Here is a 26,826-nt window from a genome sequence, read left to right on the forward strand (position 1 = left end):
GAGGCCACGATAGTGAGAGGCCCGTGCAGCGCGATGAAGAGTGGCCCCCACCCGCCACAACTAGAGAAAGCCCTCGCACAGAAACAAAGACCCAACACAGCCAAAAATAAATAAATAAATGAATCACAAGAAAAAAAATAAAAAAAAAAAGATTATGTAGATTTCCACCTAAACCTTGTATAGTTAAGTTTTGTTCATTTTTATATTTTATGTTTAGCTCTTTAATCCATTCTGAATTAATACATACAAATGATGTGAGGTAGAATCTATAATTTTAGATTTCGTAACAATAATACTTTAGTGTTGATTATTTCCAAGTAAGTAATTCTGGAAAGATACCAGAGATACCTTTTTTTTAAGTATTAACTTCTTAGAAGTAAACACTTCCTTTCGTATGTTCCTATTTGTGAAGCAGCTACATACTGTGAAGTTCATTGTGGGAAAGAGTTGCTGCTTATTAGCATTCTCTTTACTTAAAGCCATTAACTTTTACATCTAATAAAGAAATTAGTAGAAGCATAAATTTGTCTTTTCCAATTTTTACAGTGCATGACAAGCCAAGCAGATAGATGTCTGATAGCAGTCGGTCCCTGTAGGTATTCTGGTTCATAGTTATGACAGATCTTTTAAAAAGTAGATAATTACTACAGTAATGAAAATACTTCCTGAAAAGGAAGGCAGAAGAAGAAAATAGCAAGAGGAGATAGAAAGGAAAGAAATAGAAACAAACAATGAAATCACTGAAAAGAGAACAAAAAAGGGAAGGGGAAAAATAAATTAACCTTTTTCTAGTGAAGAGTGGTTTTATGCTATCTCAGACAATCTTTTAAAAATTATTTCAAGCCTTCTAATAATAGCAGTAGTGTGGTTTTGTTGCTTTGTTTATTTGGTTTTTGTCTTATGTTTGGGGGATAAGATGGAGTTCTGCTGTTCTAGCCACTATTTGTGTTGTCTATTTTAATAGGCTATCAAATGTATACTGTTAAATGAGCTTGGGATTCTTGCATTCATGTTTTTCATTATTTCATTTAGGCAATTGAGAATTTTGAACCAGCAACTTAGAGAACGAGAAAAAACTCAAAAGTCATCTGGTTCTCTGGAATGCAACCTTGAATGTAGGTAAAAGAACTTAAGAACTGATGGTAAATTCTTTGTGGCTCTGGAAATGTTGATAAAGAATTGAACTTTCTTAATTACTTTGTATTAAGTGGACTTTTTGTTAACAATCAACATTAAAAAAGTAATAATACTCATTAAAATTTAAAATAGTGCAGAAACACAAAAATAAGAGATTCGTGCTGTGACTTCCCCATAATACCCCTATTTTTTAAAAATTAACTAATTAATTTATTTATATTTGGCTGCATTCGGTCTTCGTTGCTGCACACAGGCTTTCTCTAGTTGCAGCGAGCAGAGGCTACTCTTCATTGTGGTGCGCGGGCTTCTCGTTGTGGTGGCTTCTCTTGTTGCAAAGCGTGGGCTCTAGGAGTGCAAGCTTCAGTAGTTGTGGCATGAGGGCTCAGTAGTTGTGGCTCGCGGGCTCTAGAGCACAGGCTCAGTAGTTGTAGCACATGGGCTCAGTTGCTCCGCGCCATGTGGGACCTTCCCAGACCAGGGCTCGAACCCGTGTCCCCTGCATTGGCAGGCGGATTCTTAACCACTGTGCCACCAGGGAAGTCCCAATACCTCTATTTTTTTTAAAAAAGACTGTATTTCCTTTCACATATCTCCTGTTCATATATAATTGATTTATTTCATAAATACTGCATATCTACTAACAGATGGGCACTAATAGAACTATATATGTACTTCTTTTGTGAAAATGAGATTACACTGTATATACTCCTGCAGCTGGTATTTATTCACATAATAATTCACATAATACGTAGTAGACATTTTTCTCTATCAAAATACATAAATATGTTTCTTTCTGTTTAAGAACTGTGTAGATATTCTCTTTATGTAGTTCTGTCATAATGTATTTAAAGTCCCCTGCCGATAGATATCTAGGTACTTTTCCCATTTTCCCAGTAGAAATAATCCTGCAACAAAAATCATTGTAGATTATAGCCGTAGAATTTATGAGTCAAAGGGTATATACTGTTGCAGTTTTGACAGATATTGCCAAGTTGTCCTTATGGATCATAGAGCTTAAAGTAAAAGAAAAGAAAAGAAAAAAAAACTAATAGTACTAGAGGAAAAGATAAGAACTTTTTTTGTATTCTTAGGAACTTTTCCTAAGCCCAACAAAAACTCACATGCTACAAAGGAAAGATTGATAAAGCGTGTCCCAGAAATCTTTTTCATTTTATGCACAACAAAATTATAAATACATTCAAAAAGCATCAACAAAATGGGGAAATGTTTTTTGTGTGATATGACCAAGGCTTGATTTTCCTAATATATAAAAATATCTCTTACAAAGAAATTTTAAAAATATGAGCACCCAACAGAACACGCACTTCATAAACGCGTTCACCTTCACCAGAGTAATTTTGGAAAAGATCACTCTGGTTCCATTATGAATAAACCATGGGGATGGGTGGGAGAGAGGAGGCCAAGACAGAAAGTGAGGAGATCAGTGGTTGCCATTCTAAGCAGCCTATCTCTTTTTATTCTCTACCATTTCCCTTCTTGTTGCCTTGAGAGCGTGTATTGCTATTCATAATTACTTGTTTGCTATCAGCTCCGTGAGAGCAGGAACCATGTCTCTGTTGTTCACCACTGTATGCCCAGATTCTACTTGACTCAAGGCTGCAACTGTTAAATGAAAGGTGCCATTTTACAGCCATTAGAGAGAATGTGATAGATCTCTGTGCTGATACATAACAACCTTATGCAGGGGGAAAGGGAAGGTTAGAAACTATGGGGATAGTATGATTCATTTATGCTTAAATATATGTTATACGCAAAAGTATTTTCCAGAAGGATATCAAAGTTAATATTGCTTGCTTCTTGGGGGAGAGTGGAGGTGGGGTGGGAAGGGAGACTTTTCATTGAGAATCATTTGGTATCATTGGTATTTCATGATGTTTGAATTTTTTTTACTTTGTATATATATTATTTTTTTGTTAAAAAAGGTTAAAAAAAATTAATGCCTGAAATAACAATTGGAGAAGAAAGATGTGACTTCTGCCAATCAGTTTTTTAAAATACATTTAGTATTTACGTAGAACTGCTCAAGCATATAATGGTTAAGCAAAATCAATAAATTCCAAGCCTTTTCTTTTTAAAAAACAGAACTTTTCCAGGTTTGTAGTTTTTAAATTAGGGTAATAATTATTTGATCTATTTTGTCTTACAGTGTTTTCTCTTCAATCATTGAACAAGTCACTGCAAAATCAATTACAGGAGTCACTAAAGAGCCAAGAATTACTACAGAGTAAAAATGAAGAGCTTTTAAAAGTGATAGAAAGTCAGAAAGAGGAAAACAAAAAATTTGCTGGTATATTTAAAGAGAAAGATCAAACTTTACTTGAAAATAAACAGCAATTTGACATTGAGACAACAAGAATGAAAATTGGTATGTGTTTGAACTACAGTTATGGTCACTTTTTAAAAAGTAATAGGGAAACTAAAACTTTTTTGTTGTTTTAGAATTGGAGGAAGCTTTAGTCAATGTGAAAAGCTCCCGGTTTAAGTTAGAAGCTGCAGAAAAGGAAAATCAGATTTTGGGAATAACATTACGTCAGCGTGATGCTGAGGTGACTCGACTAAGAGAATTAACCAGGTAATATTGACATCATTTGAATAACTTATGCCTTTTGTTAGATGTATTTATAAACTTCAAAATAATTTCGGACCTGCTTTCTTACCCCTACCCTTTTCTCAATGTTTTTGCTAATTTCTAATGATGTTTTCTTCTGTTCCAGTTAAGATAAATTCCAAACATGGTTAACTGCTTTTTTTTTTTTTCTTTCCTTTCTTCTTTTATTTTTAAATTTATTTATTTATTTATTATTTTTAGCTGTGTTGGGTCTTCGTTTCTGTGCGAGGGCTTTCTCTAGTTGCGGCGAGCGGGGGCCACTCTTCATCGCGGTGCGCAGGCCTCTCACCATCGCGGCCTCTCTCGTTGCGGAGCACAGGCTCCAGACGCGCAGGCTCAGTAGTTGTGGCTCACGGGCCTAGTTGCCCCGCGGCATGTGGGATCTTCCCAGACCAGGGCTCGAACCCGTGTCCCCTGCATTGGCAGGCAGATTCTCAACCACTGCGCCACCAGGGAAGCCCTAACTGCTTTTTTAAACCATGTGAAAAGGCCTCTGATGAGGAGCTAAAGACTTATTTAGCAAAATGGTTAAGAGCTCTCTGAAGCCAGAGAAACCTGAGTGGAATCCTAGCTCTACCGTGTATTAGCTATATGACTCTGAGCAAGATAGTTAACCTTTCTAAACCTTACCTGTAAAGTGGGGACATGATTAGGGTTGATAGGAGGACTAAGAAATCATTCATGAAAAGCACTTAGCACAGTAAGCCCTCATTCATAAGATCTTGGGTAAGTCATTTAGCCTCTTTGAGCCTCATTCATTTCATCAGTAAAATGAGGGAGTTGGCAGCAACTTCTAAGATCCCTTTATTCCTTAACATGTCTTACATAAATAAAACCACCTCACTCAATTTTTGGATGATATGCACTTATAAAGTTCAGTTTTCTCTTGAGATGGTTGACAAGAATTAGATTTTCTACTAATTTTTTAAATCCTAGAGAAGTCAGTTATTTTAGGCCTGAATATCATCAGATCTGACCATGCCTTTGAATGAAGCTGGAAATTCATAGTTCTAAACATAAAACAATCTTCTTCGTACTTCAAATGAGAAGACCCATTTTGAATTACAAACTTTTTTTCCCAACTTTGAACTATAAACTTTTAGGGAAATAGATGAAATATATATATAAATCATAATATATATAATATTAATTTTGTTTTGTAAACATATTTGAAGTGACTTTATAAAAGCTATTGTTAATATAGAAATATCACTTTTTTTCCTCATTCATCTTTCACAGAATAATTTCACTCAAACTTGTATTGAACAGTGATAAAAACAAAATACACTTCTTGTATCCATGTAGTATTATAATTAATTAGGTTCTAGTCAGAGTTTCTAAAAATTGGTTTATACCACTCTTGTTCAAAGTGAAGTAATTAGGAGAATGTCCCTTCTTATGAAAGTCTTTATAAGGTCTCCAAAGAAAAGTGTCTTCTTTTTCCTGAGGAGTAATTTGGGGTAAAAATTCTGTTATTTTTAAATATTTATGGTAAAAGAAGCCAATCACAATAAGCCACATATTATATGATTTTATTTCTAAGAAATGTCCAGAATAGGCAAACCCATGGAAACAAATGGTAGATCAGTAGTTGCCAAGGGCTGGAAGAAGAGGGGAAGAATGGGCAGTGACTGCTAATGGGCACAGAGTTTCTTGTGAGGGTTCTGAAACTAGGTAGAGGTTATGGTTGTACAACTCTATGAATAGACAGAAAATCCACTACGTTGTACACTTTAAAAGGCCTTATTTTATAGTTTATAAATTATATATCAATAAACTTTTTTTTTAAGTTAAAAAATAACTTTTTTAATACATTTTTTTAACATATGTATTAAAGTATATATGGTATATAGTCAGTTTGGAAAAGAAAAACAGGACAGCAAGGTAACATGGTCAAGTTCCATGAGTGGTTGCTTAGGTGTCACTGGCAGCATCTCCTCATTCTAAGGGGCATGGTTGTCGGCCCCAAGCAGAAGATCTAGCTCCCTGGGAGTTTTCTTCCCTCAATTTCTTTTTCATACTACTAAACCCAGCTCCTTTATGGGCATGACATTAGAAGCTGATGTTATCTTTTATTTATAAAGCACTTGGATTTTTTTCAAAGTCCTCTCTATTATTTCATTTGTCCTCATCTATGGAGGGAAGATTTAAACATCTGCATTTTCATGGTTGGGGAAACTGGGGCCATGTAAGTTAAATATTAATAGAGAGTTAATAACGGAGCTGGGACTAGAACTCACAACTCTTAATTCCTAGCCAGGTTTTCTTTCACCCTCATACATGGCATGGTCTTAACTAAAACTGTTTATTCCTGGTGACGACTCCGTGCCTAATCTAGTCTACGTAAACCTTAGCATTTTTTCCCCGGGGAGATGGATGGATAAATGGATGGGTTCGTTTGCTTATTCATTTATTCAACAAACATTTATTGTATACTGTGGTCCAAATATATGAGTGTGAAACACACACAAAAATATTTAATCATTTTAGTTGCTAAATATCCACATCATTAAGCAAAAAGCTATTCTAGTTCTTTGATGATGTATGAAGGGAAATAACATATTTTTTTAAGGATAAACTGGACTAAATACTATTTAACATGTGTGATACATTTGTGAAGAAAATTGATAGAAAAATGTAAGAACAGTTTTCAGAGTAAGTAATAGTACAGTTATTCTAGAAATTAGCATAAATGGAAGCCCAAAGAAATGAAGGCACATACCTGACTTTCACACCTAGTTGGGACGTGAGCTGGACTTCAGCCAAGACTTAGATTCCCTCTTTAGCCTTGCTTCCTGTTTTGAAAAGGACAGCTTCTCTCTGAGAGAAGATGACCCATTATTAAGAGATTCTTCTGCCTTTTTAAGAAGATACCTTAGTACCTGCTCATACTTCCCAAATAACACACAGTGTGCCTTTTCCAGTGTTTATTAGGAACGAAAATGGATTCGTTTGCCAATTGGAGCCTTTTCTTAACATTTACCCTAACATAGAAACATAGAAACTGAGAAAGGTCATTAATTCTTATATATTATCTGCTTTTAGAAAAGACTGTGTCTAAAAGGTTAGATATAGACATTTTGTTCTCCTTTTCTTAAGACTCTCAAGAACTTTGCTGTCAGTTTTTTTCCATTGTTGTTAAGGACCTTTTCTTTTTATGCTGAGCATAAATCCTGCCTCATGACTACTAGGTCACCTATTAGTCAGACTAAGTAGACTCTAAATGATTATAGAAACATAGTAGGCAGGCTTAGCACAGTGTCTTATAGTTCTGCCACTGCATTTTCTGAAGATTCAGTAGTAGCTTCAAAATGCTAAGTATGTATACCCACTGATGGCAATTTTTGTTTTGCCCTTTAAATTAAAGAGCAAAACAACAAAAAAAATGCTCTTGGAGCTCAGCTGTCAAAATTCACCCACACTGGTGATTTATGATATGTTTGGTGGTACCCTATGTAACTCAATTAATTAGGAACATCTCCAGTACTATAGCTGGGCTAACAGTGACCATTTAAATTTTACTTTTGACATTAGAGAGTAAAGCAATGACATCTGACAATACAGATAAATCTTCATGTTCATCTATCCCGTATCTTTTCCCTATAGCCATACACCTCAGATAGGTATATATTTTTGTGTGTGTGTTAAATAGTCTAAGAGATTTCACAAAAATTTTTAATGCCTTTCTCAGACTACTGGGGAGGGATAATGGAACTAGAAGTTTCACATACAAGTTCTAAACAGATTTCCTAAACCATTTCTTTCTTCAACCTTCAATAGTTTTGAAATACATCTTTATCACTTTTTAAAGATTTTACTAGAATACATGTTATAAAACCATTAAAATGTGAGGAAAATTAATATATTTTTCAGTAAATAAGTAGTAAATATTCTTCTAATAGCTTCTGAGAGCATTCTTACAAGTGCTGATAGTTATTTAAATTAGTATATTTTTATAAATAGCCAAGAAAGAACTTTACATTTCTTATTATGAAAATGTGCCAGTTTTCCAAGCATTAAGAATCAGTGTGTTTAGCTGAGTCTCATATAATAGAAACACAAATATAACTACTTTGTAGCTATCTAGGTACTTGTATTGCTTCCTTTTAAATTTTGGCATATTTTTACTTTACTTACAGAGATTTAATTTCAAAGACAATGGTGAGTCACATTTTGTTTACACATGAGAAGCTTAGTGATTGCTATTAATTTCCAGAGATTAAACTCTTATTATATTGTCCCTTCCTTCCTTTCTGTATTGCAGATTTTGTGCACAGCAGAGATAACATTTTTAAGTCTGGAAAGGAACTTCAACATAAGGATTTCCTTACTAAAAATAAATAAAAATAAAAATGGCAGTGTGCAGTCTTGTTGAATTAACTAGTGGATCATTATTCATTACAGCATTTCTTTAAATATACATTTCTATAGCATATTTTTTAATATTTTAATAGTAGCTCATTAGCTTCTTGAAAGAGGTATGAGGAAAAAGTGGCTGGAGCCATTGCCATTTGAATGGTAATCAGAACTCAAAACATAGCATATTTAAGATGACAGTGAAAGCCAGGTTGGAAAAAAACTATTTTTTTCCTTTTATAGGAAAAGTATCACTCATTCTATATCCAAAGATATAATCACTGCTAATGGTTTCGTATAAAGATTCCTTTTAGTATTTTATTTGGATGTGTGTAACTGTTTTTACAAAAATAATATTGTTATTGTGTTGCTTATGGTCTGATCTTTTAAATTTAACCTGGTCTAATGGACATTTTCTTATCAATAAATATTCTTTACAACATGGCTATAGATGGCTGTGATGCAGTAAGACCATAGTTTACCTAAATCAGTCCACAGTATTTGAGGATATTAACCCCATTTATTTTCTATTATAAATTACATCTTTGTAAATATATCTCTGGGTACAGCCTCTTGGTGAATATCAGTAGGATAAACTTCTAGAAGTGCAACTTGGTGGGTCAAAAGGTGTGGGATATACAAATCTTTAAGGCTTCTGATATATTGCTGGTCTGCTCGGAGAGTGTACACTCCCACTAGTAATACCTGCTTCTCCAAGCTTCTCTAACAATGGATATTCTTATTTTCCTATGTTAGCTTGATAGGCCAAAAAAAGAAAAAAAATCACATTTAAAAAATTTGAATTTCTCTGGTAAAAGTTGAACTTTTAAAACATGCTGATTGGCTAATTGTAGTCTTTTAAAATTACCTGTTGATGTTCTTTGTATCTTTTTTTAAAACTGGTGTGTTTCTTTTTCTTATCTGTATTTAAGAGTGTATTATGATTCAATTCAAATAGACTAAAGCCTTGGTATAAAATGGTTTTAATAGGACTACTAATAAAAGCTGCCACGAAATAAAAACCCACTTAGCCTGAAACTGTGCTAGGCACTTTACCCTTATGTTTTACTATTTTATCTTATTTAATGTTCACTCTAATCCTGAAGTAGTTACCTTCATTTTGCAATTGAAGAACTTGAGATTCAGGAAGGTTGAGTGACTTGCCCAAGATCACAGCTAGCGATAGTGTGAAGATATGATTCCATTTCTGTCTGACTTCAAACCCTGTGTGGTTTTCCTTATATCACACTTTTCCTGGAGCCTAGCTGTTGCTACCTAATTATACTAGATAATTATCTCTAACTATCCTTTTTTTTTTACCCAGCATTATTCCAGCGTCCTTTGCATATATATTTTTAATGGAAAGTAATTTAATTACTAACAGAGTCCACTAACAAATGAGTAGTATATTTACCATTTTGCAATGTTGCTCAAAAATAAAGCATCTCTGTACCTTAAGAGAGAAATTTTTCTGAGCCTCTATTTTTAGATATATTAATAATCGATTTGAGGCAGACCAAGATCTTTTATCATTTCTTATTTTAATTTACTCTTTCCAGAGCATATTTTGTGATTTTGTGCTTTTAGTTGCTTTTTCCTGTATTAAGAACCAGGTGCTTGCCTCAATACTTTCTTTTAAAGATGAGGTATATTTAAATAAATGAAAGAAATGGGTACAAAGAAATAATTAGTGTACTAAATTCTTCTTAACAGAACTTTACAGACCAGTATGGCAAAGCTTCTCTCAGATCTTAGTATGGACACTGCTCGCTGCAAGCCTGGGAATAATCTTACGAAATCACTTCTGAATATTTATGAAAAACAACCTCAACATGACCCAATCCCTGCTCACACTTCCATAATGAGCTATCTAAATAAGTTAGAACCAGTTCACACTATTATTACACGTTCAGAGCCACTTTCTACAATTAACAATGAGGAAAACACAGTGCCAGATAGACCCTATGAAAATGTTCTGCCCTCTAAAGGCCCTCAGCATACTAATGCTAGGAACATGGTGGAAGCATCAGCCCCTGGAATCATTTCTGCCCTTTCAAAACAGGATTCTGATGAGGAGAGTGAAGTTACAACTTTAATAGAAGATGAGTGTAATTTGGATAAGACAGTTTACATTCCGTTTGCTAGAAGCACTTCTAAAAAGAAATCACCACCATCTAAGAGATTATCCCCCCAGCCACAGATCAGTGTTGCTCCACCGCAGACGGTCAGTGGACGTGTTGCTGAAAAAGAAAATAAATCGTGTGCACCTGGAGTTTGTTCTGCTTCCAAAGAGGAAGGAGTTGCACCTGAGAAACTTTCCAGAACAGCTGATATGGAGGACAAGCAACTCCTCAAGAAAATAAAGGAAGCCATTTGCAAGATCCCTCCTGCCGCTGAGGAGCCAGAGGAATTGGCTGCGTGTCACGGCCCCTCCACTTGTCAGAACAGCAGCATTCAAGTGAAGAGTAGTGCAGTCTCTGATGGTAGCTTTTTAAATTCTGATTTAACCTCTGACTGGAGCATGTCTTCTTTTTCAACGTTCACTTCCCATGATGAACAAGACTTCCGAAATGGCCTTGCAGCACTGGATGCCAACATTGCTAGACTCCAGAAGTCCTTGAGGACTGGTCTTCTGGAGAAGTAAACTCAGAAGAAAAGTTGTTTTTAAGAATAGAACTTGGCTACATTGAATATATATTTTAAATTTCTTTAAAGTTTTATATTAATTATGTGTGAAATAATAAATTGTATGAATAGTAAATTTATTATTGGAATATATTGACACTGGAACTTTTAAAAACAAGTCATCTTAAGAAATTGACATTTGCTAAGAGAAGAAAGTTGTGTGTAACTAGGAAAATATTGTAAGTATTGTAAATAATATTTAATTTAGTATTTATCAATTAGAGTTTATTCTTACTCTGCTGGGCTAAGGGTGCAGGTTGGAAGGATTCTCTGGTTATTCTAAAGGGTAATGGGAAGGGAGTCTGAGTACAGTTTACTATATTAAAACTAGAGTTTCTTTTCTCTTTCAGGATTCCTGTTTGGTTTTTAATGGCATTGTGTTTTTATGTGGGATGCTCTGTGCTACAGGCTGGTGTTATTGGTGAGACATATAAACATTTATTTTAAGAGAAAAATAAATGCCAATATCTCTATTTTAAAAAATCATTGATTGGTCCAGGAAAATATAGATAACATCTTAAGTTAGCATATTGTTTCTTAAAACTTTGGCACTTTATTTTTGTCACAAATGCATTTAAGACCATTAAAAAGTAAAAGACTGGTAAAGAAATGCTAACAAAGAAGTTTTAGTTTTGGAAATTTGGTTTTTTAAATAAAGAAGTGTTTGTTTTTTGTCATTATATTTGAACATGATGGACTTTTTAAAAAATATATTTATTTATTTATTTATTTATTTTGGCTGCACCGGGTCTTAGTCAAGGCACATGGGATCTTCGTTGTGGCATGCGGGATCTTTTAGTTGCAGCACGCGGACTCTTTAGTTGCGGCATGCAGACTCTTTTTAGTTGCAGCATGTGAACTCTTAGTTGCGGCATGCAGACTCTTAGTTGTGGCATGCATGCGGGACCTAGTTCCCTGACCAAGGATCAAACCTGGGCCCCCTGCATTGGGAGCGCAAAGTCTTACCCACTGGACCACCAGGGAAGTCCCTGAACATGATGGATTTTATAAATCTTGCACTGGTTGTAATTCTGCCCTTCTGGACCAATTTTTTCTTTTTTTCAGCACTTTAGCTGAGAACATTCTCTATTCTATAAATAATATGAATTAGGTTGGTCTGTGCTTCTCTAAACTAGCACTCCCTAACTACTTGGTATCATTTCCTTCCATGTAAACAGCACATTTTAACTTTTAGAAAACTGCGTAGTGTGCTATCACTGAAACGTCATACACGTCACCTCCCTGGTGTCATTGTATTTAGTGCTTGGGCAGGCTTTAGCATTAAAGAGTGTTCTGCTGGTCCCAGAACCTCTTCCTGCTGGTTTTTAAGTGTTGGGGCTACAGATTCTAAAGGGCCCAGATATAGTCTCTTTGACATGTTCAGATTTTATAGAAAGAGATTTCTTAGGTCTAAATATTAAATGAATTCTAAGCTATTTTCACAGAATTGTCCATTAATATTTTTAATTTCTTATTTCCAGTATTCATAAATTAATTCCTTGTTTTATATGGAGGTAACAGTTCACAACCCTTGAACACATAAATTCAGAAGTACAGTTCAGAAATACAAAATAATAAAGCAAGGGAGAAAATTGTGTCATCTGTGTATTCCTAAATATTCAGTTGTTATTCATATGCAGAAGTAAATTCTTAAGATGATTATATGATATCCAAGAAGATTGTCCTCTTTTACCCTTAATATAGGACGGGCATCCTTACATGCAAAGAAACCTTTTTAATGTTTATGGGTTCAATTAACTAACGGTTAACAATTTGATTGAAGAACAAATAAGACTAGAAAAATCCTTGAGGGACCTTTACCAGGAGCTTACTGTTTATTTGATTAAAGACATACACATGGCATAGAAACATGAAAGAATTTGGTTAAATTTTAGGATGGAATATGACCCTAGCAAAATGGATGGAATAGACAGTGAGTTTCATAGAAGTTTAGAGTAGAAAGAAGTCCCAAAATGGTAGAGAAAGACCTAGAAGAGAAGAAACTTCATTTGGATCTTAAAGAATGTATAGGATTTGAATAATTCTGTAAATATCCTCAAAAATGTTAACCCCCTATAAAGTCAGCATCATCAGAATGTGGAGGTTGAGTGGTATATTCAGAGAATGTTAGGTACAGCAACCTGACTAAAATAGAGGGTTGACGTTCCTTTATGATAATGGTAGTAATAGATGATGGTAACACAATTTAGAAGAGCTGGGATCAGACTGTAGAATGTCTTGAGCTCCAGGCTGAAGAATGACCATATACATTATGAAATCATTGGGTGTAAGGGTATCCTGGGGGTGTTTTTTTTTTAAATTGAGGACCACCAGATGAAACCAGATGTTCTTAAAATTGCATAGAGTAATGGTAATTAAGAAGGATTAGAGGAGAGAGAGGCTAGAGATTACTTAGAAAGCCGTTGCAGTAGTCCAGACATAAATTGATAGGCCTTTAGCAATAAGAGTGAAAAAAGAGAGACAAATGGAAAAAGTTTTCAATAGGCTTGGTGACTTAATAGGAAATGAAAGAGAAGGAGAAATCAAAGATGACGCCCAGGTTTTTAAGTTGATCAGTTCAAGTCACACTGAGCAAGCACTGTCTAAAATGAAAAATCAAGTTCTTGGTTAAGTTCAAAGTTAACAAGTTCCAATGTAAGTCTTGATAACGGTAGTGATAATGGAGAGTGGGCTAAAAAGGAGAGGAAGAGTGCCCATTCTCAGTAGTTCTGATCTTCACACTAAGAGTCATTGTAACTGCCTCATCATCGTCTCAGTAGGGTCATTCTAGTCCCAAATCCCAGCGCTCTCACAAAACCTTTTCTGATGTCCCAGAATGTGAAAAGCATATGGACTGTCCCCTAACCTCTGAAAGGATGAATTCAGTGTCTCCTGATAGGTACTGGCTGTAGAATAGGAAGGAACTATTCTCCAGCATTTTGTCACTATTCTACGGTCCTTTCTTGGATCTGTGGAGGTAATGTATGGGTTGTTCATAATGGATTTAGTATTTGTGAATACCATTGAAGATGAAAATTAGAATCTGATTCTATTTGATCAAGCGTAGGGATCCTAGGATCAGGGCTAAAGAAGCCAAAGTAGTACTTGGTGCACATTTTTCTCTTATTCTTGCCACCCTTGGAGTTTAGTGAATTGTCCAGAAATCTTTACTTTTTACTAATGGTGGCATTCATGTCAAGTGCCTTAAAAATAAAGGCCTTCAACCACATAGAAAGTAGGGCAGAATTGCAAAGCCTAGTTAGGTAGAAAGGGCATGCAGCCAAATCACAACTTAAGTGTATCTAGTGCTCATATTGTGGGGCAATCCCTTCAGCTAAAGATTCATTCATTCATTCAATGAATAAATGAAATGAAAGCTCTAATATGTGCCAGGTACTATTCTGGGTTCTGAGAAAACAACAGTGAGAAAGACAGGTATTCTCTACCCTCAAGGAGCTTATGTTACAGTGTGACACAAGCAAAGGATAAGTGCTGTGAAGAAAAAAATGGGGTAAGGTCACAAAGAATGACAGAATTGGTTAACGTTTTAATTATTAGAGTAAGAGGCCCCTTCTCAAAAATTATTTTTAGGAGTCTAGAATTTAAGCATTACACTAAAGTTGAATTTGATTTACGAGCTAACACTCCCTTAATCATTTTTAAAATCTGTTAATTCTTGCTTTCCTTCTGCCTAAAATTGCTTAAACAAATGTGTTCTATGACTATATAACTTATATATTGGTGTTTTAGTATATCATGTATAGAGAACTGGGCATATCTTATTTAAAGCAGTTGGCCCGAGTATGACCTCCCAGAGAATTATTATCAGAGATGGTAAGATCTTAGGGACTTCTGAAGGGCTTAAAATTGGTTTTTGAAAGCACTTCTATCTATAAAAGTCTTCTCTCTCACTCTCATACCCGAAGAGGGAATCTGTTTTACAGTGATACCTACTACTGGTAATATCCCAAATGTACCTTTTGCCTGGACCACCCTTTTCCTCAGGCTCCTGACAAATTCTTACTCATTCTTCAAACCCAGAGTACCACTTCTGTACCTTGCATATACCTCTACTGATGCATCAGTTTACATTTCAGCCTCTCCTACCCTGTGTATGTAAGAGTAGGGACCAGGATTTATTCATCTTTGACACCCCGTGACACTTGGTACCTATTATATAGTAGGCAGTTAATAACTACTGCTGGACTTAACTAAATCCCTGACAAATGGTCATTGAGGCTTCAGTTAATTTCCTCCTGGTGTGGGCAAGTTCATGCAATAGCTTGTTATAGCTTTATTACATACATCTAAGCTCCTAGCGTTAGCCTCCTTGTAACTTTTATTCTTTATACCTATTATTAACTTCTGAAGCAAAATTCACTTGTTTAGAAAACAGTTGCACTCTACTGCTTGTGCTGTGGAGAAGCCACAGATTCCTAGATCTTTAGGAGGGGAGATAGGGCAGAAACTTAAACTGTCACCAGTGCAAGGATAATTTAGAAATATGGAAATTGAAAACAAAAATATTAAAGACGTTTGCTCAAGGCCCCACAGCTAACACCTTGAACCAGATATTGTGATTCTCAGTCTACTTTCTTCACTATGCTGTCTCGTTGATATCAGGTGAATCTCATGACCACTTGAACCCCTGGGGCCCCAAATCTGTCACCAGAATCTAGCTGTATGCCATTCTCTCTCTACTAGCATGGTCTAATAATAAAGGAATTCCTTCTGTAATTTATCATGAGGATTAGATAAGTAAAAATGCTTTGCAAACTGTCAGTGGTAAATAGTTGTTAATGATCACTAATTATATATAGTTGGTCTACATGTATATGTGCGTGTACTGTGCTAGACACTTAAGTTTTCATTTTTGCTTTATGAAAGACACACAATGTTCTTAAATTCTCTGTTTAGCATGTGGCATAATGCTAGTAAAACAATTTTCCCACTTGGCCATTTCCATCAAAAGTCATTATCTAAACTTGCTTTTAAAGTGGATGGAGAAAGTTACATGAGTTTTCTCCCATCAGCTCTGGCATTCACAGTGAGTTCAGACATTTCCAGGACCCCAGCAATATCTTCTGTTCAGCTGGAGAGTAAGAGGGCTCATTTTCCATGGAGATCTCAAGTAGACATGCAGAAGTATCACAGACTATCCAGCAGGAAAATGTGGTCCCCTTTGGAGTTGGAGACTGACACATTTGTTCAAATCTAAAACAAGGAATGAGGTCCACTGCCCAGTAGGGAGCACACAGCCAAGGTACATATTTTCACCCCACCATCCTTTCCAGATTATTCTGCACTTGGCTGTGAGCTCTAGCCCCAGAATGGGGTTGGAGGCCAGAATCAAGTATTTTAAAAGTCAGCAGCTCCAAAACAAGCAGAACAGATCCTTTTGGAGGGTAGTAGTTTGTGGTTTGGCAAGAAGAAAGGAGTAAAGGAAAAATAAAATTTTAAATCCAGAGCCTCAGTGGATGGAGAGAAAATTAATCTTTTTTCTTTTTCTTTTTTTTAGGTCAATACTATCAGACTTGCTGTCTTAGGATAGGGAGATAGATTGGTGGAAGATGGTACACAAACTAGAACAAGCCAATAAATTTTTGAGTAAGTAGGTCTTCACCATTTAGAGCAGTGACCCATATGCCACCACTCCACCCTTCCCCTGCCACAGAGCTAATGATCATTTTTTTCACCAGAGACTCAGACCACTTGTCATCACCTCTTCCCTCCCCACCATCCCAACTGGTCTAAAAATCCATCTGGTCAGATTTCTGTAATGATGGATGACTAACACATAAGGCAGCTCCTCTTGTCCCCTAACTTACCCAGAAAGAGTATGAGAATTTAAATTGTCGTTTTGTATCTCTGGCCAAAGTTTGAGAAAAGGTCATGATAGATCATTGATGAATGTAAGACACTTGAAAAGGCAATGATATTTAAGTCTATGGGAAAGTTCATTTTAATAATGGTGCATTAGAAGAGAATGAGCCCTGGATTGGGAGTCAGGTGACCAAGTGAGTCTGTCTTCATAGTCTTTGTGACCTTCAACCATTTATAATTTATTAGCTCTCTGGTGTGTGCCACACTGAGTATTTAAACACAAGACAAAGTGTGCCTCTGAGGGACCTAGAGCCCGAGGACCTGAAAAATGAGGAAATATGATCTCAAAGACTCTCTCCAGCTCAAAATGCTACAACTTCCAAGGAGATGGTTTGCAACACCAAAGGAACTAGACACATAGTGCTGATGGACACTCACACCATGTTGGTGTCATATAGAATTTTAGCTTTGGATTGCTGTTCTTTCTCTTTTCCTCTAATACTCATCTCTTAGGTGCCCTCCATATTTATTTTTCTTCTAGATGATACTTTTAAAGAGTATCTTTGGTGACTTTCTGAGGACTTGAATATTTTTATGTCACCCTCACATTTAAACTATAGTTTCCATTGGATTTCAATGTGAAGATGGAAGTGTAAAGTTGTCCTTTCCCCCCTTCTTTTGTAGAAATCAAAACCAAGAGAAGTACAAATGCCATTTGTGGGGAAAACTAGGAGGCAGCTCTAAAACCAAGCCACAGATGAGCTAGAAGAACTGCCAAAAGCAGTAGTTATCAAGCAGGGTACATATGATAGGAAACAGAGAGGGGATGCCATGGGTTCCAGGTAGCAGAAAGAGCTAGCAGAGTACACTTCTTAGTGATGAACAGCTCACCCAGAGGGAAACGTTGTAAATCCTTAGTTTATGACACGGAAAGAAGTTCCATAAGCTTTATGTTGGGGGGAAAATACAGATGCCTATTGCCATGTAGAGAAGTAACGCTAAACAAATCACTGCACAAAACTGAAGATTAAGGAAAATTCCAACCCTTCTTATACACAAGCATTCTGCAAATAGCTGATCCAGGAAAACCTTCCTTATCTGCTTCAAAAAAAAATCAGTCATCAAGAAGGACCAGCAGAGGATCTATACTAGAATATTTTTAGGAAAAAAAGGGAAAAGAAATAGAAAAATAAAACTGTAAATTAAAAACCTTATCAAGGATGTCTCTGGTGGCACAGTGGTTAAGAATCCACCTGCCAATGCAGGGAACATGGCTTCGATCCCTGGTCCAAGAAGATCCCACATGCCACAGAGCAACTAAGCCCGTGCACCACAACTACTGAGCCTGTGCTCTAGAGCCTGCGAGCACAACTACTGAGCCCACCTGCCACAACTGCTGAAGCCCACGTGCCTAGAGCCCGTGCTCCACAACCAGAGAAGCCACCACAATGAGAAGCCCGCGCACCGTGAGGAAGAGTAGTCCCTGCTCGCCGCAACTAGAGAAATCCCACGTGCAGCAACGAAGACCCAATGCAGCCAAAAATAAATTTTAAAATAAATAAATAAATAAACACTTATCAAAAAAATGTTGCCATAGAGTAAAGTTTTGACTAAATATTTGGCCATGAACCTTTTTTTTTTTTTTTAATTTTTTAACTTTAAAAATTTTTTTTGGCTGTGCCGGGTCTTAGTTGCAGCACATGGGATCTTTAGTTGCAGCATGCGGGATCTAGTTCCCTGACCAGGGATCGAACCCGGGCCCCCTGCATTGGGAGCACAGAGTCGTAACTGCTGGACCACCAGTGAAGTCTCTGGCCATGAACTTTTAAAACTGATTTTAACGAATATTTATTCAAATCAAGAACATTGAACAGAGAAGCAAAAAAATTAGGGACAAGGCGATGAGATAGCAGGAGGAAACGAAGCAGAAGCTGGCAGAGTTCAGGAAAGAAATGGAAGGAAAAAATTAAGCCACCTCAGAAATGAAGGCAAAATTGACAGTAGGATGAGGGAATATCAGCTTTAAAAACAGAGTGGTTTTGATATAAAATCCTAGGTTCAAACTTGTTTTCCTTCGGCACTTTGCACATTACACTGTTGCCTTCTGGCTCCCAGTGGCTATGAGGAAGACTGTCATGGACCAGAGCCTTGTTGCTTTCAAGGTGATATAATTTTTCTCTCTGGAAGGCTTTAAAATTTTCTCTGGCTTTGATGATCTTAAATTTCACTCTAATGAATATGACAGTGTTTTGTTTTTGTTTTTAATGTCTCCTGTTAGTGCTCTATGAGCTCTTTAAATCAGTGATCGTACATCTTTTTCTAATTCTGGAGAATTCTCAGTCATTATTTCTTCAAATATTTCCTTGTAATTTGTTTTTCTCTCACTTTGATTCCTGTTAAGCTTCTACTTCAAACCTATGTGTCGCTTAACTTTTATTTTGACCAAATAATGTGCATATGTAAGATCATATCATGCTTGCTTTTTTTCATTAACATTCATTCTACACCTCCTATCCCCATATTAGCCCCTTTCGTATTCCCTAGCCACACACCTGTAACCTATATTCATAACCAATATTTTCTCCGTGCTCATAAAATCCTACATGGATCCTTGTATTTATAGAAATTTCAGGGGGTTGATCATTGTTTTGCAAAAATGGGTCATAAGATACTCATTTTTCTGTATTTTTATTTTCTCACACTTAGAAGTACCTATGAAAATCCCTCTAGATGACTAGTATGTCATTTATATGGATCTAATTCATTCTTTTAATATTCTATGATATGGAGATGTAATACTACAATTTATTCAATAATTTGGTTCAGTTGTATATAACAGAAACTAGTTATTTTAAGTAGAAAGTGATTTCATGTAGGAAATTTGGGACTTAGTAAATCGTTAGAGGGACCCAAATAGCAGGCTCTAGGCTGGGCCTCCAAGGATGACTCCCACAAGGGTCCCAAAGAACCTGCCCCCGCCAAGGGAACTACAACATCCATACAGTCAGGAAGTTGCTCTCCCACCTGCAGGTTCCAGAATCATGCCACCCTACCTGCAACTTGGGGCGTTAGGAAGCTACCACCAGAACTTTTGATTCCAGACCCATACTGCGTCTGTCAGAGCTGCACTAGTACATCTGACTGGTGAAATTAAATCACAATCTAGAACACTAGCTTCAAGGCAGTCTGGGAACCATGTCTTTAGTTTTTCAGCCTCTGCAAAATAGAAAGACACACAAGAAAAGGGTTAACTAGAGGGAGAGTGGACCAGTCTACCAAATCTGCTGTAGACTGTAGATGGCTGTAGACTGGGTTCCCCTATGAACAGTTTCACAGTAAACATACCTGTAATGTGGCTTTGTGGATTTCTACTTCTATTCCTGAGGAATAGGGTCCCAGGAGTAGAATTTCTGGGACAAAGGATATATGTATTTTAAAAAATAGATCTTGCCAAATTGCCTTCTGAAAAGGTTGTAACACTTTACATTTCTGCCAGCCATGTGTGAGAATTGCCTTCATGCATACCACGCAGTCAGCAATAGGAACGATGGCTTGGTGTGTTTGTGTGTGTGTGTGTTTGCTTTTTATTGTGGAGAATTTCAAACATGCACAAAGTAGGCAGATAATATAATGAATTATCATGTTCCTATCTGGCAGCCTCAACCGCCATCTGCCATGGCTGATTCTGTCCCTACTTCCCCCTGTTTTATGTTATTTTAAAGCAAATTCCAGATGCCATATTATTTCATTTATAAATATAAGTATAAATGTATGTCTAAAAGATAAAATCACACAATATTATTATAACATCTAAAAACTTAACAATAATTATTCATTAAATATTCAGCCAGTGTTTACATTTTATTTGAGTAAGGATTCAAATAAGGCCCACAAATTGCAACGGATTAAAATGTTTTATGTGTCGTTTAATTTATAGTCTCTCCCTCCATCTTTTTGTTCCTTACAATTTATTTGTTAAAAGAACTCGGTTGTCAATGCCGTGAAGTTTCTTGCAGTCTGAATTTTGTAGGTTGCATCCCTATGTTGTAGCGGAATGTTATCCTAGTTATTTCCTGTGAATTGGTAGCGGAATCTAGAGGCTTGGTCAAATTCAGGTTTGACCTTTATGACAAGAATAATTCATAGATGATGTCTGTTCCTCCACTGGGACACACATAATGTCTGGTTGTCTCTCCCTTTGTGCTGTTAGCAACCACTGGTTGTCAATATCCAGATCCATTAGGGTTGCAAAATGATGACCGTCCAACTCTATCCTTTTTCATTTGTGACACAGAATACATCTATAAAGAAAAACTTCCTCCCATCTGCTATTTGGTTACCCAACAGTTCATTTACATAAGATAAGAAAAATGCGTAATTCTTTCCAGTTACTTACCAGTTTTCAAAATAATGAATTGGTTCCCTAGTATCCTTCAGTGGTGAATTGTTTTTTAGTAGCACTATGAATTCATGGATTAAATTTATTTGATGTGTCTTAATCCACTGTTGTTATGACTCTTATTTTTTTTTTTTTTAAAGGAATTCCTTTATTTATTTATTTATTTTTGGCTGCGTTGGGTCTTCGTTTCCGTGCGAGGGCTTTCCCTAGTTGCGGCAAGCGGGGGCCACTCCTCATCACGGTGCGCGGGCCTCTCACCATCGCGGCCTCTCCCGTTGCGGAGCACAAGCTCCAGACGCGCAGGCTCAATAGTTGTGGCTCACGGGCCTAGTTGCTCCGAGGCATGTGGGATCTTCCCAGACCAGGGCTCGAACCCGTGTCCCCTGCATTGGCAGGCAGACTCTCAGCCACTGCGCCACCAGGGAAGCCCCTATGACTCTTATTGATACTTAAACTGTCCCACATTTGATCAGTGGAAGCTTTGCTATGGCTGTTTTTGTGTTTGCCAGTGTGATGGGTGTCAAGCAATTTTATGTTACTTTCATTTTTATTTCCCTGATTTCTACCATATGAATGAATTTGACCATATTCATGTGTTTGTTGGGCCTTTTGGCTTTACTCACTAGTGAATTGTTTATTTGTATCCTTTGCACAATTTTCTATTCCCATTGTTGGTTTTGTCTTATCAGTTTTTAAGGGTGCTTTGTATAGAAAGTAATCCTTTGTGAGAATATAGTAGCACAAACATTTTTCCAGACATATTGATTCCAACTAACTGTCTTAGTTAGTTGCCAAACCAAAAAAAAAAAAATTATTTGTATATGGTCAAATATGCTTGCCTTTTATTTTTTTATTTTTTTTAAGGATTTTCTTATTTTTATTTATTTATTTATTTATTTTTGGCTGTGTTGGGTCTTCGGTTCGTGCGAGGGCTTTCTCCAGTTGCGGCAAGCGGGGGCCACTCTTCATCGCGGTGCGGGGACCGCTCTTCATCGCGGTGCGCGGGCCTTTCTCCACCGCGGCCCCTCCCGTCGCGGGGCACAGGCTCCAGACGCGCAGGCTCAGCAATTGTGGCTCACGGGCCCAGCTGCTCCGCGGCATGTGGGATCCTCCCAGACCAGGGCTCGAACCCGTGTCCCCCGCACCAGCAGGCAGACTCTCAACCACTGCGCCACCAGGGAAGCCCCCTTGCCTTTTATTTTATAGTTTCTTAGTTCTTGGTAAGGAAAGTCTCCCCAAACCATAGATTGTACATATAATCTCGTAGACAGTTTTCTTCAAGTTTAAAAATATTTTTCTTTTACATTAAACTCTTTAATCCATTTGTAGTTTACTTTTTTTTTTTTTTTTTTTTTTATTTGTTTATTTATTTTTGGCTGTGTTGGGTCTTCGTTTCTGTGCGAGGGCTTTCTCCAGTTGCGGCAAGCGGGGGCCACTCTTCATCGCGGTGCGCGGGCCTCTCACTGTCGCGGCCTCTCTTGTTGCGGAGCACAAGCTCCAGACGCGCAGGCTCAGTAGTTGTGGCTCACGGGCCTAGTTGCTCCGCGGCATGTGGGATCTTCCCAGACCAGGGCTCGAACCCGTGTCCCCTGCATTGGCAGGCAGATTCTCAACCACTGCGCCACCAGGGAAGCCCTGTAGTTTACTTTTGAATTTAGTATAATATAGTAGTCCATTTTTATTTTCTTTCAGATGGGTAGCCTGTTATGCCTGCACTTTAAAAAAAAAAAAAGAATTCATCTTTTTCCCATTGAACTACCAGTTTGGCACACAAACAATAGCCACTGTAATGTAATTATCAATTATTTATTCTGTTCCACAAATACATTTTTATACACCCTTACTAATGCCATATTGATTGGAATACATAAACTTTATAGTACAACTGATATCTTAGTAAGCCCCTGTACATACCCACTCTGTCTTTTCTTACATTTTTATAGTTGTGTTAACTATTCTTTGGCATTCTTTTTCTATTGAATTTTAGAATCATTTTATCTAATTCCAAGAAAAACCTTGTTAGAATTCTAATTGGAACTACATTAAATTTATATATTAAAATTTATAGAATTAACAGTTTTTTTATTGTCTTTCCTTCTAGGAACATGATATGACTTTCAATTTATTAAAATCCTATTTTGTGTCTTTTAATAGTTTTTTCCCTCAGTTTGTTTCAATATAGATCTTGAGTCTATCTTGTTAAATTTATTTATAGTATTTAGAATTTTTGTCACTAACACGATTTGAATGGATTTTTATTGGCAGCATGAAGATTATAAAGGCATAAGAAAGAACTTTTTAGACAGACTGTCCAGTCATTGGAACTTGTAATTGAATTGAAAGCTCCTTCTCATATTATCAGGAAGGAAAGGTGGATATGCATCTCTCTAAGATCATTTCGGTAAGGTCTTGCTAAGAGGTTGGGGAAGGGAACCAGATGAGCCCTGGAAGACCCACAAAGAAGAGGAATCTGGAATGTTGCTGTTTTAGCCAACATCCTCATGTCAGCCCTCATGCGAGGGCTCTTGACTTAATTAGCCAGTTTTTCTAGTGGGTACACAGACGTGTAGGAGACCATTATAAAACATGCTGGGATAATCCAGGGCAAAAATTTCCCAAGGAAGGTTTTCCTCTGTTTGTTTTTTTCCTCTTAGAAATGCCATTTTGCTGTTATGATGTAGTTTGATTGTTTTGGTTTTGCAATGAATACCTTTTTGTCGTTGTTTATTTCCACAGATAAATAATTACAATAAATGTACTCCTTCATTCACTTTGTGTATTCACAAATAATGGAAAGAATTCTAGCCCACTGGAGGCCAGAGTTAATATGCTTTGCAGTGCATCTTCTCATTCAAGTTTCAAAACACCATGAAGTAGACAAGGTTTATTTCGTTTGTATCTCATTTTTTAACAATTAGGAAATTAAGGCCCAGAAGAATTTACTTGTCCAAGGTCACACAACTAGTTAATGACAAAGCTTCCTTGCAAACCAAGTGGCTGACTCAGAAGATCTTACCACTAAACTATACTCCCTTCACACAACAAATTTGAGATGGAAATGTGTGACTTACTCTCTAACCTCCATTTCTACTTCTGAAAAACAAAGGATTTTTAATAGATGATATCATCTGGCCATAGATTCTCATTATGCAGAAAACTGAGTTTATGGAGTTTATAAATCAACAGTCTTACATACAAACACTCCCAAGTTTGCTTTGCAATACATAGATTTCTCAGCCATGATTTTCATGTGCTCATTTTGTCCTTAAATGTGGTCTTTGCTGTACTGGGTTTTTATAGCACTTCCCTCTATGGTTTCTAAGATAAACCTCTACAGTGTGTCTGTGGGGGAGGAGGAACAAATAGAGACCCTATAGGTTATTAGCAGTAGAATGTGAGGAAGAATGATAGAATGTGAAATGACAGAATGTGATCACTTGAGTTCTTATTTGTCCATTTAAACTTTTGTTGCTATTCTTTCAGACTATATAAAACAGTGGATTTAAGTGTTCTGCAAAGTTTTACACAAAAGCTCAATACATGAAATAGAGAAAAGCAGAGGTGCTCTGGACAAGGAACGGGTGGGGGTCTGGGGACCTGGCCCCAATTCCCACTCCATTCCTCCCGTCACCTCCTTGGAATCTGGGGATTCTGCAGCTTGAAATCATTGATTTAGAACTTAAACTTGTTTCTAACATTATAATAACCATAGGAACTTTAAAATAACATTTTGAACTAAATTTTAGAATTATTATTATAATAAGTGATCTAATAAAATAGCCCTTTCCTAAAAGATGCCCAAGAAATTCTCAAGAGAGGAGACTTGTGGGATTGCAGGGTACAGCTATGGGGGAGATGACAGTTACTTTTTACTTTCTACCTTCTATAGTGTTCTTTTCTTCCTTCCCTTTTTTTTTTTTTGCAATTATGTGTAACTTTAATGGTTAAAAAATTAAACATTTTTTTCTGTAATTTGGAATTTTATTTTCTTTAATGGCTTTGTACTCAAATATTTTCCCTCAAAGATAAGCTTTTCAACTATGTAATGATAATGCATGACAAAATAGGATTTAAAGTACAGAAAATCAATTTACAGTAAATACTTAGAGAAATAAATCCACAAACGCATTATGGAGTTCAGTGTATTTTTTCATATGTTAATGCCTCTGGTCGAGGCACTAGTCTTTTTAGAAATCATTAGCCAAACAAAAGCACTGTTGGTTAATTTACAAATTGTTCTTTCTGCTGTGAATTCTACCTAAGCTATAATAGTTCTCAGCTCTGATCTCACATCAGAATTACTGGGGAATTTTTTTTTAAAAATCATTCCCCAAGCCCCACTCCAGACCAACTGAATCAATTTCTGCGGGTGGCACCCCAGCATAAGTATTTTTAAAAAGCTCCACAGGTGGGTCCAACTTGCAGCCAGACTTCAGAACCAGCAAGGGTTTAACCTTAATCCACTAATGCTGATCTAGGTGGATTTAATGAATTCATAAACTAAGGTGAGCTATTTAATATTTGACACTTGTCATAGATTAATAAATTATATTTTACCTTCTCTTTTTTCCCTTTCTTTCTCCTTTGGTTTCCTAATAAGGGCCCAGCAATGAAGAGGACCAGGCCAGAGAAGGGATCCAAAGACAGGAAGGAAGTGCAGAGGATGTGCACAGACAGATGGAGGCCAGGACTTGCAGATTAAACTTCCTAGGAAGGCAGTAAAAATAAATGGAAACCCCATCCCCATCAAGCAAAGGAATATTTTCTACAACTAGTGTCTTGCTGTGGGGCAATGGGGTTAACTTGCATTATTTCAGGACATCAAAGGGGACAAACAGAAAAATTTCTCTCTGAAGCTGATTTATTTAATCTTGACAAACCAGCCATCATGCACTAGGTTTGTGTGTTTGGACCATGGTATTTTTCAGGTTAAGTGATATATTTCCTATAACTTTATGCAAACCCTCTTGATCTCTAGTCATTAGCCATAGTTTATAAGGACTGGTACAGTCCAGCCCCCATTAACTCTTAAAACTGAGCAGCCAGGATTCCCTTTCAGGACAGGACTTCACATTAAGGATAAATTTTTGGAAGTGGAATAAAATTGTCATAATAGGGCAGGATACAAAATCAATAAGCAAAAATCAGTTGCATTTCTATATACTATGAATGAGCAATCAGAAAAGGAAATTAAGAAGACAATTCCATTTTCAGTAGCATCAAAAATGAATAAAGTAGTTAGAAATAAATTTAACCAAGGAGGTGAAAGACTTTTACACCAAAAACTACAAAACATTGTGAAAAGAAATGAAAAAAGAAAAGAAAGAAAATAAATGAGAAGACATCTTGTGTTTGTGGACTGGAAGGCTTAATATCATTAAGATGACAATACTACCCAAAGCAATCTACAGATTCAATGCAATCTCTCTCAAAATCTCAATGGTTTTTTGCAAATATAGGAGGGGAAAAGGTCCTAAAATTCATATGACATCTCAAGGGACCCCAAATAACCAAAACAATCTCAAAAAGATGAACAAAGTTGGTGGTCTCACACTTCATGATTTTAAAACGTAATACAAAGCTCCAATAATCAAAACAGTGTGGGATGGCATAAGGACAGACATATAGACCATTGGAATAGAATAGAAAGTCCAGAAATAAACCCTTGCATATATGGCCAATTGATTTTTGACAAGACTGCCAAGACCATTCAATGGGGAAAAAACAGTCTTTTCAACAAATGGCACTGGGAAAACTAGATACCCACATGCAAAAGAATGAAGTTGGACCCTTACCT

The 26,826-nt window shown here is 36.6% G+C and overlaps 1 protein-coding gene across 6 annotated transcripts in view; it reads left to right on the plus strand.

Moving 5' to 3' along the window:
- CCDC14 (coiled-coil domain containing 14) overlaps window positions 1-11,487 on the plus strand; it is a 46,629-nt gene extending 35,142 nt beyond the window's left edge. For 5 of the 6 annotated variants that reach the window (XM_007175643.3, XM_057546022.1, XM_057546024.1 and 2 more), the window contains 4 exons: window positions 1,033-1,115; window positions 3,305-3,523; window positions 3,598-3,730; window positions 9,836-11,487. In XM_007175643.3, coding sequence (XP_007175705.3) covers window positions 1,033-1,115; window positions 3,305-3,523; window positions 3,598-3,730; window positions 9,836-10,766 — 1,366 coding nt within the window. In that variant the 3' untranslated portion in view covers window positions 10,767-11,487. The remainder of the gene's footprint in view (window positions 1-1,032; window positions 1,116-3,304; window positions 3,524-3,597; window positions 3,731-9,835) is intronic. The other variant, XR_009008263.1, reaches the window with a different exon arrangement.
- The last annotated feature ends 15,339 nt before the right edge of the window (window positions 11,488-26,826 follow it).

The sequence above is a fragment of the Balaenoptera acutorostrata genome, chromosome 4 (genome assembly GCF_949987535.1).
Source record: "Balaenoptera acutorostrata chromosome 4, mBalAcu1.1, whole genome shotgun sequence".
NCBI lineage: Eukaryota > Metazoa > Chordata > Mammalia > Artiodactyla > Balaenopteridae > Balaenoptera > Balaenoptera acutorostrata.